The sequence below is a fragment of the Rhinopithecus roxellana genome, chromosome 10 (assembly GCF_007565055.1).
Source record: "Rhinopithecus roxellana isolate Shanxi Qingling chromosome 10, ASM756505v1, whole genome shotgun sequence".
Classification (NCBI taxonomy): Eukaryota; Metazoa; Chordata; class Mammalia; order Primates; family Cercopithecidae; genus Rhinopithecus; species Rhinopithecus roxellana.
In genome coordinates, this window is record NC_044558.1 from 62567318 (window position 1) to 62582714 (window position 15397).

At 42.6% G+C, this 15397-nt stretch overlaps 1 protein-coding gene across 1 annotated transcript; it reads left to right on the plus strand.

The window, feature by feature from the left end:
* The first annotated feature begins 12748 nt into the window (after nt 1-12748).
* On the plus strand, nt 12749-15125 carry LALBA (lactalbumin alpha). The gene is made up of 4 exons (XM_010354172.1): nt 12749-12901; nt 13555-13713; nt 14203-14278; nt 14792-15125. The coding sequence occupies exons 1-4, from the start codon at nt 12769-12771 to the stop codon at nt 14850-14852; spliced, it is 429 nt and encodes a 142-aa protein (XP_010352474.1). The 5' UTR covers nt 12749-12768; the 3' UTR covers nt 14853-15125.
* The last annotated feature ends 272 nt before the right edge of the window (nt 15126-15397 follow it).

Genomic DNA, 15397 nt, shown 5'->3' on the forward strand with positions numbered 1-15397 from the left:
TTTGCCAGGAATTTACTCAGGTGGAGCAATGCATTGAGGCTGGGCTGTGGCGGCTGCACTGTGTACCCACCCCTGTGGGACAGCTGGGCTTGGGCCCTGGGAGGGGCTGGAGGGCAGGAGGGCTTGTGGAACAGACTTGCCCCGCTCCCATGGGGAAGCTAGCCCTATCCTCTCTAGGCTAGAAGTCAGTGGGAGCCAGTGCCTCCTAGAGGGGGATGGGGAGCCCTAGGAGATGGGTGTCTATGGCTGATCTCTGCTGGAGCTGCCCAGCCCACAAAAATTCCCAGGCTCCACACTATCTGAAGGTCTGTCTCTTCCTCTTCCCTGGGGAGATCCCCTTGCCAGCTCACACATCCATGGGGGATGCGAGGTCCCCTGTAGCTAGGATCCCAGATATCCACGGCAAGAGTGAGCCGTTCCTCACTCACCTCTTTACCGGGAGACCTTCAGGGGTGGAACTAGCCCTAGCATTCAGGTCACCTGTGCAGGGTTCCCAGCTTCCTCCCTCTTCAGTCTTGGCATCAATGCTGCCTCTCCATCTACTCTTGGCTTTTTCTCTCCAGAGATCTGTCCAAATTATGATGGTTTTCTTGATAATTAGGTCTCTCTTGGTGGGAGCAGCACTTGTTGGCTGCATCTAGTTGGCCATCTTGTCCGCCCTCCTGTAGGAAAAAAAATCTATACCTGTTTTCTATTCTCATTATTTTCTGCTTTTTATTAGTTCCTTCATCTTCATACTTGAGTTCATTTTCTTTTTTTAAAAAATTTATTGAGATGGGTGCTTAGCTCATTAACTTTCAGACTTTCTTTTTTAGTATCCTCTGCATCTGGGGCTGTATATTTTCTTATATATCCTGTTTTAACTGCTGTGTTATTCTGAATATTTCATTACTCCTTAAAAAAAAAAAAAAAAAGAGGAATCAACAGGTCAGAGGCAAATAAGTATTTACTCAGAAATGAGGGTTGCAACCCAGGTGGCAGTTAGAGGCTGCATCACCTGAGAGGAGTGAGGAGGTTCACATTTATAGGAATTCATTTAGATTACATAAATGTTCAAATTATTTTATTGGTGGATTAAACAAAGAAGTCTTTAACCATTAGTAGAAGGGTGCATTTGCATCAGTTAGGAAAAACCTATATGCATGCTACAGCCTGATGATTTCTTTTTGCCTAGAAAAGTCAATGCACTGAGAACAGCAGGTGTTGCAGCAAAGAGGTTACTAATCCCACGGCCAGCCAAGTGAGAAGGACAAGAGATAATTCTCAAATTTGCCTCCCTGAGAATTTGGAGGGGAGGGATTTTCAGGGATAGTTTGGTAGGCAGGGGGTTAGGGAATGGAGAATGCTTATTGGTTGAGTCAGGGGTGAACTCACAGGGGGTTTAAGCTGTCTCCTTGCATTGAGTTAGTTCCCGGGTGTAGGTCACAGGACTAGTTGAATCAGTTTCTTGATACGGGTAACAGTTTGGGTGGTGCCAGCTGGTCCATTAGAATGCAAGGTCTGAAAATTACCTCAAACACCAGTCTTGATGTTATCTATTGGAGCAACTGGGGAGGTTATATCTTGTGACCTCAGCTACATGACTCCTGAACCATAATTCTAAGCTTGTGGCCAATTTGTTAGTTTTATACAGGTGGTTTCAGTCTCCAAGCAAGGAGGGGGTTAGTTTTGGGAAAGGATTGTTATAATCTTTGCTTTAAAGGTAAACCATAAGCTAAGTGTGGTTCTCACACCTGTAATCTCAGCACTTCGGGATTATATCTGTGTGCTGCTTGGATTCTCTTGCTTTGTATAGGTTCTGGGAGCAGCTCCTCTAGAATTTTGGTGATTTATTTTATTTTATTTTATTTTTTTAGTGGAGTCTTGCTCTGTGCACTCAGTGCACTCAGGCTGGAGTGCAGTGGTGTGACCTCAGCTCACTGCAACCTCTGCCTCCAGGGTTCAAGTGATTCTCCTGCCTCAGCCTCCCAAGTAGCTGGGATTACAGGTATGCACCACCATGCCTAACTAATTTTTGTATTTTTAGTAGAGACGGGGTTTCACCATGTTGGCCAGGCTGGTCTCGAACTTCTGACCTCAAGTGATCTGCCCACCTCGGCCTCCCAAAATGCTGGAATTACAGGCATGAGCCATCATGCCCAGCCCTGGAGATGTTTCTCTTTTTTCATGGGGAAACTTAAAAGGAGTTTAGTGGTGTCAAAGTTGTCAGAAAGAGTTCTCATGTTTGTATACCTGATAACAAAACCATCCACTATCAGAGGCAGGAAGATCTCTTGAGCCCAGGAGTTTGAGCCTAGCTTGGGTAGCATAGTGAGCCTTTGTCTCTACAAAAAATAAAAAAAATTAGTCGGGTACGATGGCACGCATTTGTGGTCCCAGCTACTTGGGAGGCTGAAGTGGGAGGACTACTTGAGCCCAGGAGGTCAAGGCTGCAGTGAGCAGTGATTGTGCCATAGTACTCAAGCCTGGGTGACAGAGCAAGCCTCTCTCTTTCTGTGCATGTGTCTCTAAAGTTAAACTATAACTTTCAGCCTTTCTTTTTAAATATTCTCTGCATTTAGGGATATATATATATTTAGCTCCCATAGTTAGCTTGGCTTACACCAGGAGTGAACAAAGACAGCTTGTGAGGTTAGAAGCAGGATTGAGTCAGCTATGTCAGATTTCTCTCACTGTCATAATTTTAGCAAAGGTGATTTCATGGAGTGTTCCTAAAGATAAGGACCAGTTTCCTTGTCTTGTATATTGTTAAGAGTATGGTTGTTTGTGAAGGAAATGTTTTTCATAGTTCCTTTGTGCTCTCAACATTCATCAAACAGTTCAACATGGAGTCAGTAGCCTAAGATAGACTCACTGATGTTAAGTCTGAAACATTGCTAAGTTCACAATTTCTAATGTCCTGGTTGTGTTAAAAAAATGTGTATTCTGCAGTTATTTGATGTAATGTTGTATATACATCTATTAGGTCAAGTTTATTAATTATATTGTTAAAATCTTATACTGACTGGTTTGATCTTATCTTTTCAATTATTGAGAGATTAAACCCTTGCTTTGAGTTCAATTTTCTCTTCTTTTTTTTCTAGTTTCCTAAGGTAGAAGCTTAGATTTCTGATTTGATACTTTTCTTCCTTCATATAGGAATTTAATGTTATAAATTTCCTTTTAAGCACTGCTTTAGCTGCAGCCCACAAATTTTGATATGTTATATTTTCATTTTCATTCCACTTAAAATAGTTCTTAATTTCCCTTGAGGTTTCCTCCTTGACAATTAGTTATTTAGAAGTATGTCCTTTAACTTCACAATATTTTGGGGGGATTTTCCAGATCTCTTTCTGTTATTGTTTTTTACTTCAATTCTTTTGTGATATTTTAGTCCTATTTTTTATTTGTTATTTTCTTATTCTATTTTGTTTCTATATGGGTTTGGAATCTTTGTTTTTCTATTATTTTACTAGTTTACTAGTTTAAAATTTTAATAATGAATTTTTAATAAACTCTGAAGTTAATTAGTATCTTAACTATTTTCCTGTAGAATGTAAGGCCTTAGGAAACTTTTACGCTAAATATTCCCCAGCTTACTTGCTTCTATTTTCCATCATTTTAATTTTGAATGTCTAACTCCACAAAGCAGTGATTATCTTTTGTTATAGGTCAGGCTCCCCTGAGAAACATTCTGCAATGGAGACTGGTGTGTAAGTTGATTAGACAGTGGTTTTGGAATCAATATCTGCGTGTGTTTGTGGGGTGGGGTGGTGGCAGGCTGAAGGAAGTAGGACTGGTGACAGGGACAACCTGCATTCTGGTGCAGTCACAACAAAGTGCTCAGCCGATCTTGTGGGAAGTTGTGGAGCTGAGATGGCCCTGCAGACTTGTTTCTCACTGAGGCAAAGGGGCTCTCCCTTTGAGAGTAATTCTCAGAGAGGGATTCATTTGAGTGTTATCAGCAGATAGCTCTCCCAGCAGCCGGGGGAACCACTGCTTTAATCCTGAAAGGGGTGGAGGGAATCTGGTTGGTGCACCATAGCATCCACTGGAATCCATTTGTGTGCTGCTTAGACCCACTTGCTTTGCATAAGTTCTGGGAGCAACTCTTCCAGGATTTTGGTGATGTCTTTTCATGGGAAAAAGTAAAAGAAGTTTACTGGTGTGCAAGTTGTCAGAAAGGTTCTCATGTTTGTATGCCTGATAACAAAACTATCACAAGAGATGGCAACAATCACAACCTTGCAAAGTCCATTGCAACCTTACACAAAAAATACTTCTGCAAAGGCATTTGCCCAGCAACCGTCTGTTCAGCCTCGAACTGGCGTCACCCTTGTTATTGACCCTGATAGCCAAGGATAATCATCTCATTTCTGTTTTTGTTTGCTTGAGATGAGGTCTTGCTCTGTCACCCAGTCTGGAGTGCAGTGGCCTGATCTTGGCTCACTGCAACTTCCACCTCCTGGGCTCAAGAGATTCTCCCACCTCAGCTTCCTGAGTAGCTGGGACCACAGGCACGCACCACCACGCCTGGATAATGTTTTGTATTTTGGTAGAGATGGGATTTCGCCATGTTGCCCAGGCTGGTCTCAAACTCCTGAGCTCAAGCAATCCGCCTGAACCTTGGCCTCTCAAAGTGCTGGGATTACAGGCATGAGCCACCATGCCCTGCCAATAACTTCAAAACAATTGTGTAATCCTCCTCATTTTTTCTTTAAAAATTTTTGTCTTCCTTTACTTCCCTGAATATATACATAGTTTATTATGGCATATGTATTCCCATTGCAAAGCCTTATTGCTAAATAAATACCTTTTTCTTTTAGAAGGTCTCTCTCTGTTATTTCGTTTAACAGTGGGATAAATTACAGCTCCCACTGCTACAACTGGTCTCTAGGCTTCACTTGTCCCTTACCACTCATTCTAGGTTCCTCTTATTCTAGAGTAGTATTGCTGCTAGTCTAGTGACTTACCTTGTGGTCTGACTCAGATCTTCATTCTTAAAGTTCTGAAAGCCTGGTTACCTTTCCCTTCTCAGGTTGTAATTGCTGAGTTTGTAATTTACAATAAAAGTTGGGCCGGTTGCGTTGGTTCATGCCTGTAATCCCAGCACTTTGGGAGGCCGAGGCAGGTGGATCACGAGGTCAGGAGATCGAGACCATCCTGGCTAATACAGTGAAACCCCGTCTCTACTAAAAGTACAAAAAAATTAGCCGGGGGTGGTGGCGGGCGCCTGTAGTCCCAGCTACTCGGGAGGCTGAGGCAGGAGAATGGCGTGAACCCGGGAGGCGGAGCTTGCAGTGAGCCGAGATCGCTCCGCTGCACTCCAGCCTGGGCGACAGAGCGAGATTCTGTCTCAATAAAAAAAAAAAAAAAAAAAAAAAAAAAAAGTTGGGCAAGGAGGCCAGGCATAGTGGCTCACGCCTGTAATCTTAGCACTTTGGGAGGCCAAGGTGGGTGGATCACTTGAGGTCAGACATTTGAGACCAGCCTGGCCCAAACATGATGAAACCTCAGCTCTACTAAAAATACAAAAATTAGCTGGGTTTGGTGGCGTTCGCCTGTAATCCCAGCTTCTTGGGTGACTGAGGCACAAGAATCGCTTGAACCCAGAAGGTGTAGGTTGCAGTGAGCTGAGATCATGCCACTGCACTCCAGCCTGGGCGACAGAGCGAGATTCTGTCTCAAAAAAAAAAAAAAAAAAAAAAAAAAAAAAAAATTGGGCAAGGAAGTGCCAATTTTTTGGTTGAGACACCACAATGGATCACCTGGATGCCAAACATATTCTTCATCCCTAATCTTGATGATTAGGGTTAGTCATCCCTCCCAGGATAGTGAGTCTTTCATGCTTGTTAGTCTCTCAGTGTGAGAAATGTGAAGCTGCAGCTGTAGCTTTAAGTTTAATGGGACACCCACTACGTTTCCCAGAACTGAGAACTAATATCTCTTAGCTATAGAGCTCAATGTGACAGGGACAGGAAGTATAGATTCCCAAAATGGGTCACTAGGAGTGATGGTGAACAGGGCAGTTTTATGTCTACCCCTGGGTTCCCCAGGTTCATGTATTCTGTGTATCAGAGATAACACCATGCCATGGTCATGTGTACTGTCATGGAGAATGGCAGCCCATTTCCACAGGGTTTCCAGATCCCATTTCAGAGCTTGCTGCCTTGAACTACTTCCAACACCAACTGTTTCAGGTCAGATTTCCTGGGTAACAGACTCAGATGGAGATTTGCGTGCAGGAAGTTTACTGGGAAATGCATGTGGTCTCAACACCTGTGAGGTGAAGGATTGAAGAAAGCAGGACTGGCCAGAAGAAGGTGAATTGTGATGTAGTCATAACAGAGCTTCAGTTGATTTCATAAGAGCCTCTGCAGCTGGGATGGCTGTGAAAAATTGTCCTCCATTGAGGTAAAGGGGCCAAGCTTCTCAATCCACATCAACCAGCCACTGGATGTGAACCGCTTCTGGGAAGTAAATGTGCCCCTTGGGCAAGGTGGCTCTTTTCAATGGATAGGAGTTGGTTCTCCTCACTTGGATTCATAATGGTTCATTTTGTGTTTGGTAATTTTCTTTTTAGAGACAGAGTTTCACTCTGTTGCCCAGGCTGGAGTGCTGTAGCATGATCGTGGCTCACTGTAACCTGGGCTCAAATGATCCTCTCATATCAACCTCCTGAGTAGCTGGGGCTGCAGGCACGTGCCACCACGCCTGGCTAACTTTTAAATTTTTGGGAAATAAGGATGGGGTCTCACTCTGTTGTCCAGGTTGGTCTTTAGCTACTGGCCTCAAGCAATCCTCCTGCCTTGGCTCCCCAAAGCACTGGGGTTACAGGCGTGAGTCAATGCATCTGGTTGATGTGTTTGGTATTGTTTTCTGAGCTCCTACTTAGTTAACTTAATCTGTGGAAATTTCAAGGACCTCCGAGGAGGATTGCTTATGCTTCTTCCACATCTCAATTTAGTTTATTTTCTCAGCTTGGAATTTCCTTGACTAGATGTGGTTATGTTAGCATGAACTTCAGGCCTGAGTGAGAACAGGCCAGTGATTTTACACTCTTATGGGAGAATATTACTATTACACTATTATTATTGTTGTTAATTATTTTCTGGCCTGAGCTATGGCAGAGGCAGATAGCTTTTGTGGTGGCTTCCCTTTGCTCGAAGACAAATAATGAAAAGAAAGAGCTTACCTATCACTTTCTTAGATTGTAGGATTATAAACCTAGAAACCCCCAAATGCTAGTGAAAAAACACTAGAATTTATAATATTTTGGCAAGATGGCTGTGTAGAAGATACATTTGCAAAAAGTATCTGTTCTCTGTACTATTTATAAGCACTTAGAAGTGGAAAGGGGAAAATATCTCATTCACATTAACAACTGAAAGTGCCAAATATTTAGAAAACAATTTAATAAAAAAGGCATTGAATCATATTAAGAACACTCTAAAATTTTAGTGAAATGTACAAAATAGAATCTGAACAAAGGAAAACTACATACACCCTGAGATTTAAAATGTAATATTATAAAAGGTTAGCTTTCTAAAAATTATTACGTATATTGACTGTATGATTATGTATGTTGTAATCCCAATTCAAGTCTCAACATACTTTTGGTGAAAACTGATTAAAATATATTAAAAATTTCATGAAAGAATAAATTGGAATAGGTTTATGAGACAGAACATACAAATGTGGCAAAACATTGACAGTGAGTGGTTAGATAGGAAAGATACATGTGAGCTTGTGATAATATTTTACAACTTTTCTGTAAGTTTAAATGACTTTTTTTTCCCTTTTGTTATGAGAAGGAGTCTTGTTTTGTTGCCCAGTACAATGGCATGATCTAGCCTCACTGCAGCCTCTGCTTCCTGGTTCAAGCGATTCCCCTGCCCGAGTAGCTGGCATTACAGGCATGTGCCATCACGCCTGGCTGATTTTCGTAGTTTTAGTAGACACAGGGTTTCGCCATGTTTGTCAGGCTAGTCTCAAACTCCCGACCTCACATGATCCACCTACCTTGGCCTCCCAAATTACTTTTGAAAATAAAAAGTTTAATTAATCTTTTCTTAAAAAGAGGATAACAAGGAAGACTTGTTATATCAGACAGCAGAACATAGCAAAAAGCTGCCGCAATGAAATCAATAAGGTATTTGTGTCAGAATAGACAAATATGACAAGTTGAAGAGAAGACAAAACCCAGACAGAATTGCAGATGGATTAAAAATTTAAAATGAATAGCAAAACAATATGTGTTTATATAAATACAATAATGGATAAAACTATGGACTAAGATATGGTAGAATTTTTTCCCTAGTTTGTTTTTTAAATTTTGGAGGGTACATCATAGCTGTGTATATTTATGGAGTACATAAGTTGTTTTGATACAGGCATGCAGTGTGAAATAAACACATTATGGGGAATGGGGTGGTAGATTGTTAATATGAGTTGCCAGAATGATGTTTGGCAGGGAAGAAATGAGGAGGAAGAAAGGGAAGCCATTCCTAAAAGGAAAGGAAAAACTACCATGTTAACAAAAAATACGATGTAGGATTCTATCAAAGGTGTTGATGTAAAATTATATAAATATATGTTTATTTAAAAATAAACATTTTATAAATTAAAAATGAAAAATCAATTAAAATTTGCAAAGAAATTTTGTGAGCTTCTTGGTAATTACATGTGTATCGGGTTTTTTTTTTGCTAATATTCAGTTAAAAAGGTAAAATTTAGTTAGTATCTTTTAAAATCATTTTTGTGTTATAATTTATATTTCCATGATTGCATTTTTTGGTTGATACTATCCCCAGTTCACACAAGTGAAGCTATGGTTCAGTGAAGTATAAAAGCAGTGATATAAATAGTAATGCAAGTATAGCAACCCAAAATAAGCCCATATGATTGCGAGCAGGCCTTTCCTGTGGGATATAGAATGTGAATCTATAATGCCAAGTAACTGTGGGGACTTTTGGACAAGCAGCTGAAAAAGAAAAATGCCAATAAAAATCACTCCCTTTCTAAATCTTAGTTGCTTTAATTAACTCTTTAATTTGGTTAAACATTTGCATGAAATTTGGGTTTCAAGATCTAGCATCATTGTCTATCTAGTGATAATTTTCCTGAATTATGAGAGAAAGTAGAACAAGATGAGGATATAAATGTATTTCAAAATAGAGACAGGGTCTTGCTCTATTGCCCAGGCTAGAGTGAGTGGCACAATCAAAGCCCACTGCATTCTTGAACTCCTGGGCTCAAGCAATCCTCCCACCTCAGTAGCTAGGAGTATAGGCACATGCCACTCCCGAGTAGGTAGGACTATAGGCACGTGCCACTATGCCTGGCTAATTTTTATATTTTTGTAATGACAGAGTCTTGCTATGTTGCCCAGGCTGGTCTCCAACTCCTCGCCTCAAGTGATCCTCCTGCCTCAGCCTCCCAAAGTGCTGGCAGTATAGGCATGAGCCACTGCAGGCACAAGGTGAGGATATTAACTGTAAGATGTAATGGCCATTATTACTGTGGATCTCAGGGTGTTCCTTCTAAATGGTAGGCCTCGGCTCTGTCTAGAAATGCCAACTCACCTACAGACTACAGTTTCACATGGAAAACGTGCCTTGAAACACATGCTTTCAATTTCTTTATTTTTAGAAATAAAGACTATTATTATTATTATTATTATTATTATTATTATTTGAGATGGAGTCTTGCTCTGTTTCCCAGGCTGGAGTGCAATGGCGCGGTCTTGGCTCATTGCAACCTCCACTTCCTGGGTTCAAGCGATTCTCCTGCCTCAGCCTCCTGAGTAGCTGGGATTACAGACTCCTGCCAGCTTGCTCGGCTAATTTTTGTATTTTTAGTAGAGACGGGCTTTTGCCATGTTGGTCAGGCTGGTCTCGAACTCCTGACCTCAAGTAATTCGCCTGCCTTGGCCTCTCAAAGTGCTGGGATTACAGGCGCGACCCCACCATGCCCGGCCTGAAATTTTTATTTTATAAATAAAGAAATTTATTTTTAGAAATAACATTTTTATTTTGTTCATCTCCAAAAAGGTGATTTCTGGTTTTAGAAACCTGGGTTTTTTCCCACAGCATCTGAGAGAACGAACGTAATTTTTAGTTTATTTTTAACAAAACCCAGGTAAGTTTATTGTAAATGCCTCTTCACCATCTTGATTCAGCTCTCGACCTCCATGCAGAGCACCCTGAGTAAACCTCTCTGGAAAGGGAGATTTTGGCAGGAGCTTTCTTCCTGGACAGGGAGAGCTGAGTGAGAGCTTTCTTCCACGAGCTGTGCTTAACTTCTTTCCACATACTTCCTCTTTCAGTGCTGTAGTCATTGTGTATTGTTCTCCTTTGGACAATCTCCAAGAGGCTGCATCTTTCTCTGGATGTTTGCAGTTGTTTCCATAGACACTTTCTATCCTCTTTTCCAGATGACTCCCAGGTATCGTATTTTACAAACATTTCTAGGGAAATAATGGTTCCTTTTGCCGGAGGCATGTTTATTTTCTTTTCTGCACTTAGTTGTGATTCCTGACCTGTATGCTGATTTTTATTGCTTATAGTGAAGGGCCGAGGTATAATCAAATTACAGGCAAGCAGGCTGCTGCCTTAGGTCTTGACTTGGCCGAAAGTGTAGAAAACCCCTGTGATTCTTGAGACCCTGGCCCACCATTTTACTCTGTCACAGGTACTTAGTCCATAGCCTAGGGCAGGAGGCATTTTACACAAGACTCCACTATTGGAAGGACTAGTCCTCAGCACAAGTTTTTCTTATCTGTCCCTTTCCCACATGGTTCAAGGTCACCCTCAGCCATATTCTCAACAAAGCTTAGCGTGATAGGATTCCCATTCCTGTCGTGTACCCTTGCAGTGCCTCTGGGTGGAATGTGGAGAAATGGAGTGGCTCCACTTTTGCTGTGTTTCTGAACGTGTATCTCTTGCTATCAGGACTTTCTGCTCATCCCTCCTGGCACACCAAGATCCTCCACCTTCCCTTTACTCCTGCCACTTCATATACTGGTAATCCATGGTATAGAAGACAGGATTAAACTGAGAGGACTTTTCCCTGACTCTGAATACATGTAGGAGATAATGATATGGAAGACCGTCAGTTTGTAAGTCTTAAACAGATTGATTGAGATAAATGTTCCCTGAAACATAAGAAATCAAGTTGGTGGGTGCAGCGGCTCATGTCTTAATCCTAGCACTTTGGGAGGCCGAGGAAGGCAGATTGCCTGAGCTCAGAAGTTCGAGACCATCCTGGCCAACATGGAGAAACTCTGTCTCTACTAAAAATACTAAAATTAGCCGGGCATGGTTACACATGCCTGTAGTCCCAGCTACTTGGGAGGCTGAGGCAGGAGAATCACTTGAGCCTGGGAGGCAGAGGTTGCAGTGAGCCAAGACCGTGCCACTGCATTCCAACCTGGGTGACAGAGTGAGACTTGGTCTAAAACAAAAAAGGAAGAAGAAAGAAGAAATCAGTTCAGGTTTAGAGATGAGGATAAGAAGATGAATGGTGGCATGAAGGAGCTAACAGCTACTTGTCACCATAACATGAAGCTTGATGCCAGCAAATTAAAGGAACTATTCAGAACTAGTATCCTTAGCTCTACTTGCTTATGGGCACTGATCTTATAGAGGTTCCAGACACAAGCTTGTTCAGTCTTGAAGTCCAATCTTTCCACTGGCTTGCGTCTTTCCCACTTTCCGTGGCCAACTCTGAGGCTGTCTACAAGTTATTAGTCTTAGATTTATGTACTGTCTCAATGCCAATGTAGTATTTGGTTATTTATCGTAGAAGTGGTTGGGGTGGGGAATCTGATAATAGCTAGATTCTTTTTTCTTTTAAAAAAAGGCAGGTTCTCACTTTGTCTCCCAGGATGGATAGAGTGCAATGGAGTGAACATGGCTCACTGCAGCCTCGACCTCCTGGGACTACAGGCACATTCCACCATGCCCAGCTAATTTTTGTATTTTTTTTTTTTTTTTTTTTTTTTGTAGAGATGGGGTTTTACCATGTTGCCCAGGCTGGTCTCAAACTCCTGGGCTCAAGTGATCCACCAGCCTCAGCCTCCCAAAGTGCTGGGGTTACAGGTGTGAGACATTGTGCCTGGCCTAGATGCTTTCATACAGGCTTTTCAATTATGCATTTTACTTAAGTAGGAAGTCTTAGGATCCAAGTTATATCTGATTGTTGTAGTCTACATTCCCATATTCTATTTCTATTTCTGAGCCTTCAGTCATGAGCTCAGAACTCATTCTGGGCTTTGTTACATGGCTGGGTTGGTTGGACAAGTGCCAGCTTTGATCCTGAGACTGCGGCATGTGATGACATACACCCCCTCTCCGCATTCTGTATGTCTCTAGTGGGGAGGGGGAAGCTGGCCATAGAACTTTATTGTATTTTCTGATTCCTCACTTATATTGCCCCCATGGCCTTCTTTGTTCCTAAAGTAACCAGAGACAGTGCTTCCTAGAACCAACCCTACAAAAAACAAAGGGATAAACAAAGCCAAATGGGAAGCTGGATCAAGGTTTGAACTCTTTCTGGGTAGAGAACAATACCTGGTATGGACTAGATACTGGGAGAGGGAAAGGAAAAGTAGGGTGAATTATGGAAGGAAGCTGGCAGGCTCAGCGTTTCTGTCTTGGCATGACCAGTCTCTTTTCATTCTCTTCCTAGATGTAGGGCTTGGTGCCAGAGCCCCTGAGGCTTTCTGCATGAATATAAAGAAATGAAACTGAGTGATGCTTCCATTTCAGGTTCTTGGGGGCAGCCAAAATGAGGTCGTTTGTCCCTCTGTTCCTGGTGGGCATCCTGTTCCCTGCCATCCCGGCCAAGCAATTTACAAAATGTGAGCTGTCCCAGCTGCTGAAAGACATAGATGGTTATGGAGGCATCGCTTTGCCTGAATGTGAGTCCTCCCTTCCTTGTTTCATCCATTCCTCATGTGATTCTCTCCTCCGTCCCCTCTTTCCTGCACGTCGCTCCTCCACTTTTACTTAATTATCTAATCATCCTCTTTTCTGCTCATTTGCATACTCTTATTTCATGTATGTATGTATGCATGTATGTATGTATGTATTTGTTTTTGAGATGGAGTTTCACTCTTGTTGCCCAGGCTGGAGTGCAATGGTGTAATCTCTGCTCACTGCAACCTCTGCTTCCTCGGTTCAAGTGATTCTCCTGCCTCAGCCTCCCAAGTAGCTGGAATTACAGGCACCCACCATCATGCTGGCTAATTTTGTACTTTTTGTAGAGACAGGGTTTCACCATGTTGGCCAGGCTGGTCTCAAAGTCCTGACCTTGTGATCCACCCGCCTCAGCCTCCCAAAGTGCTGGGATTACAGGTGTGAGCCATTGCACCTGGCCCCATTTATTTTCCTATCCTTTCTTTCTCTTATTGTCTGACTTTTTTTGGAATTCTCCATCATCTTATCAAGAAACTCTGAGCTTTGCCATCTTTGGAGATTGGCTGGAAACCATTTTTATGTCTTAGAATTACAATTCCTCCTTTATGCGGATCCTGGACATCTCTGTGGTATCTCTTTCTCATCTTTCCCTCAGTCATCTGTACCATGTTTCACACCAGTGGTTATGACACACAAGCCATAGTTGAAAACAATGGAAGCACAGAATATGGACTTTTCCAGATCAGTAATAAGCTTTGGTGCAAAAGCAGCCAGGTCCCTCAGTCAAGGAATATCTGCGACATCTCCTGTGACAGTGAGTAGCCCCTATAACCCTCTTTCTCTGTTTTTCTGAGGCCTGCCCTTGGGATAATCTCCTTTTTAGTGCCAAGCAGACCTCGGGCTTCGTTGCCTTGGCTGGGCTCTACAAAAATTGTGGGACTTGAATTGGCAGTACTGGGTAAGAAGCTGTTTGGATTCTTCATGGTCATCAAATCCCCAGACAGTTCTCTGAGGTTCGGGGGTAGACAATCTGAGCAGTCTGAGAGTCTTGGAATCTTATTCTCTGCATTTTCAGGGTAAGTCAGTTGATGAAGCTGATGATTCCTCCAGAGATATCCCAGGGAAATGAAGGAAGTCCCTACCCAGGGTTAGACATTACCACATTGGTCCTTTCATATAAAAAGACAACAGGCACAAGCCTTGAGTTTAGAGAACCCACTGGATCCAGGGGTTGGGGGAACTCAGTGCCTTTCTGGGTAGTACGTCTCAGCTCTCTCATTCCTTTCCCTGTAACTCCTGCCAGAGTTCCTGGATGATGACATTACTGATGACATAATGTGTGCCAAGAAGATCCTGGATATTAAAGGAATTGACTACTGGTGAATCCTTATTCTATTATTTCCCCATCCTCCTTCTCCTTACCCCGTTAGCCCAGCACCCCTTTCCTCTTACCCTATCTCTTGGTCATTTAATCTAGAATACAGTCTCTGAAACAAAACTTACCTAAAGACTCAGGTTTCTGTTATTAAGCCTCTCTCGCTCCACTCCTCGGTAGCAACTTTCCTAATAAGGGGTTGCCTAATGGAGGGCTCAGACCCAGGCCTCCTTTCACTTAGATTTGGACGTCTAATTCCACTTGCTTAGTTCTATGCCCTCAAGCAAGCTGTTGGTCTCATTGCATCTCTTTTTTTAACCCTACAATTTTCTTGGATTATTTTTTTATGGACTGTATTCCACTTGATGGCTTGTGTCCCTTGACATCAGGCCAGGAATGTCTTACTGTAATTCTCATCCACACTCTTTCACTTCAGCCTTCCTGGGAATGAATCTAGATGGAAATTCAAGCCAAGATTCAGTCAGGTAACTCACCTTGTCCCTTTCTCCATTATCAGGTTGGCCCATAAAGCCCTCTGCACTGAGAAGCTGGAACAGTGGCTTTGTGAGAAGTTGTGAGCATCTGCTGTCCTTGGCATCCCTGCCCACCCCACATTCCTGGAGTGCCTCTTCCCTAACGCCACCTCAGTTTGCTGCTTTCTGCTCCCCCAAAGCTTATCTGTCTCTGAGCCTTGGGCGCTGTAGTGACATCACTGAACTCTTGAGGACTATTTTCCGGAGATCCAGGAGTGGTGCACTGAGCTCTAGACCCTTGCTTAGTGCCCCCGATGGCGCTTTCACTACAGCACAGATTTCACCTCTGTCTTGAATAAAGATCCCAATTTGAAATCACTGGCTGTATTTTTTTTCCCCCTGGAGGAAAGGGGAAGAAATAGGATGAGTAGGTGGACACTGAAGCCGTAGGTCATAGCCACCTTCTGTCTCTACTGAAGAAGAAGTAGACTGAATTTACAATAGAAAGGTGAAGGTTACTTTCTGCACCAACTCAATGCAACAAACTTTTATTGATCACCTAATCTATTTAAGGAACTGTAGAGGGATCCAAAGTTGGCTGAATACTAGCCAGGTGTGGTGCTCCCTCCTGTAATTCCAGCACTTTGGGA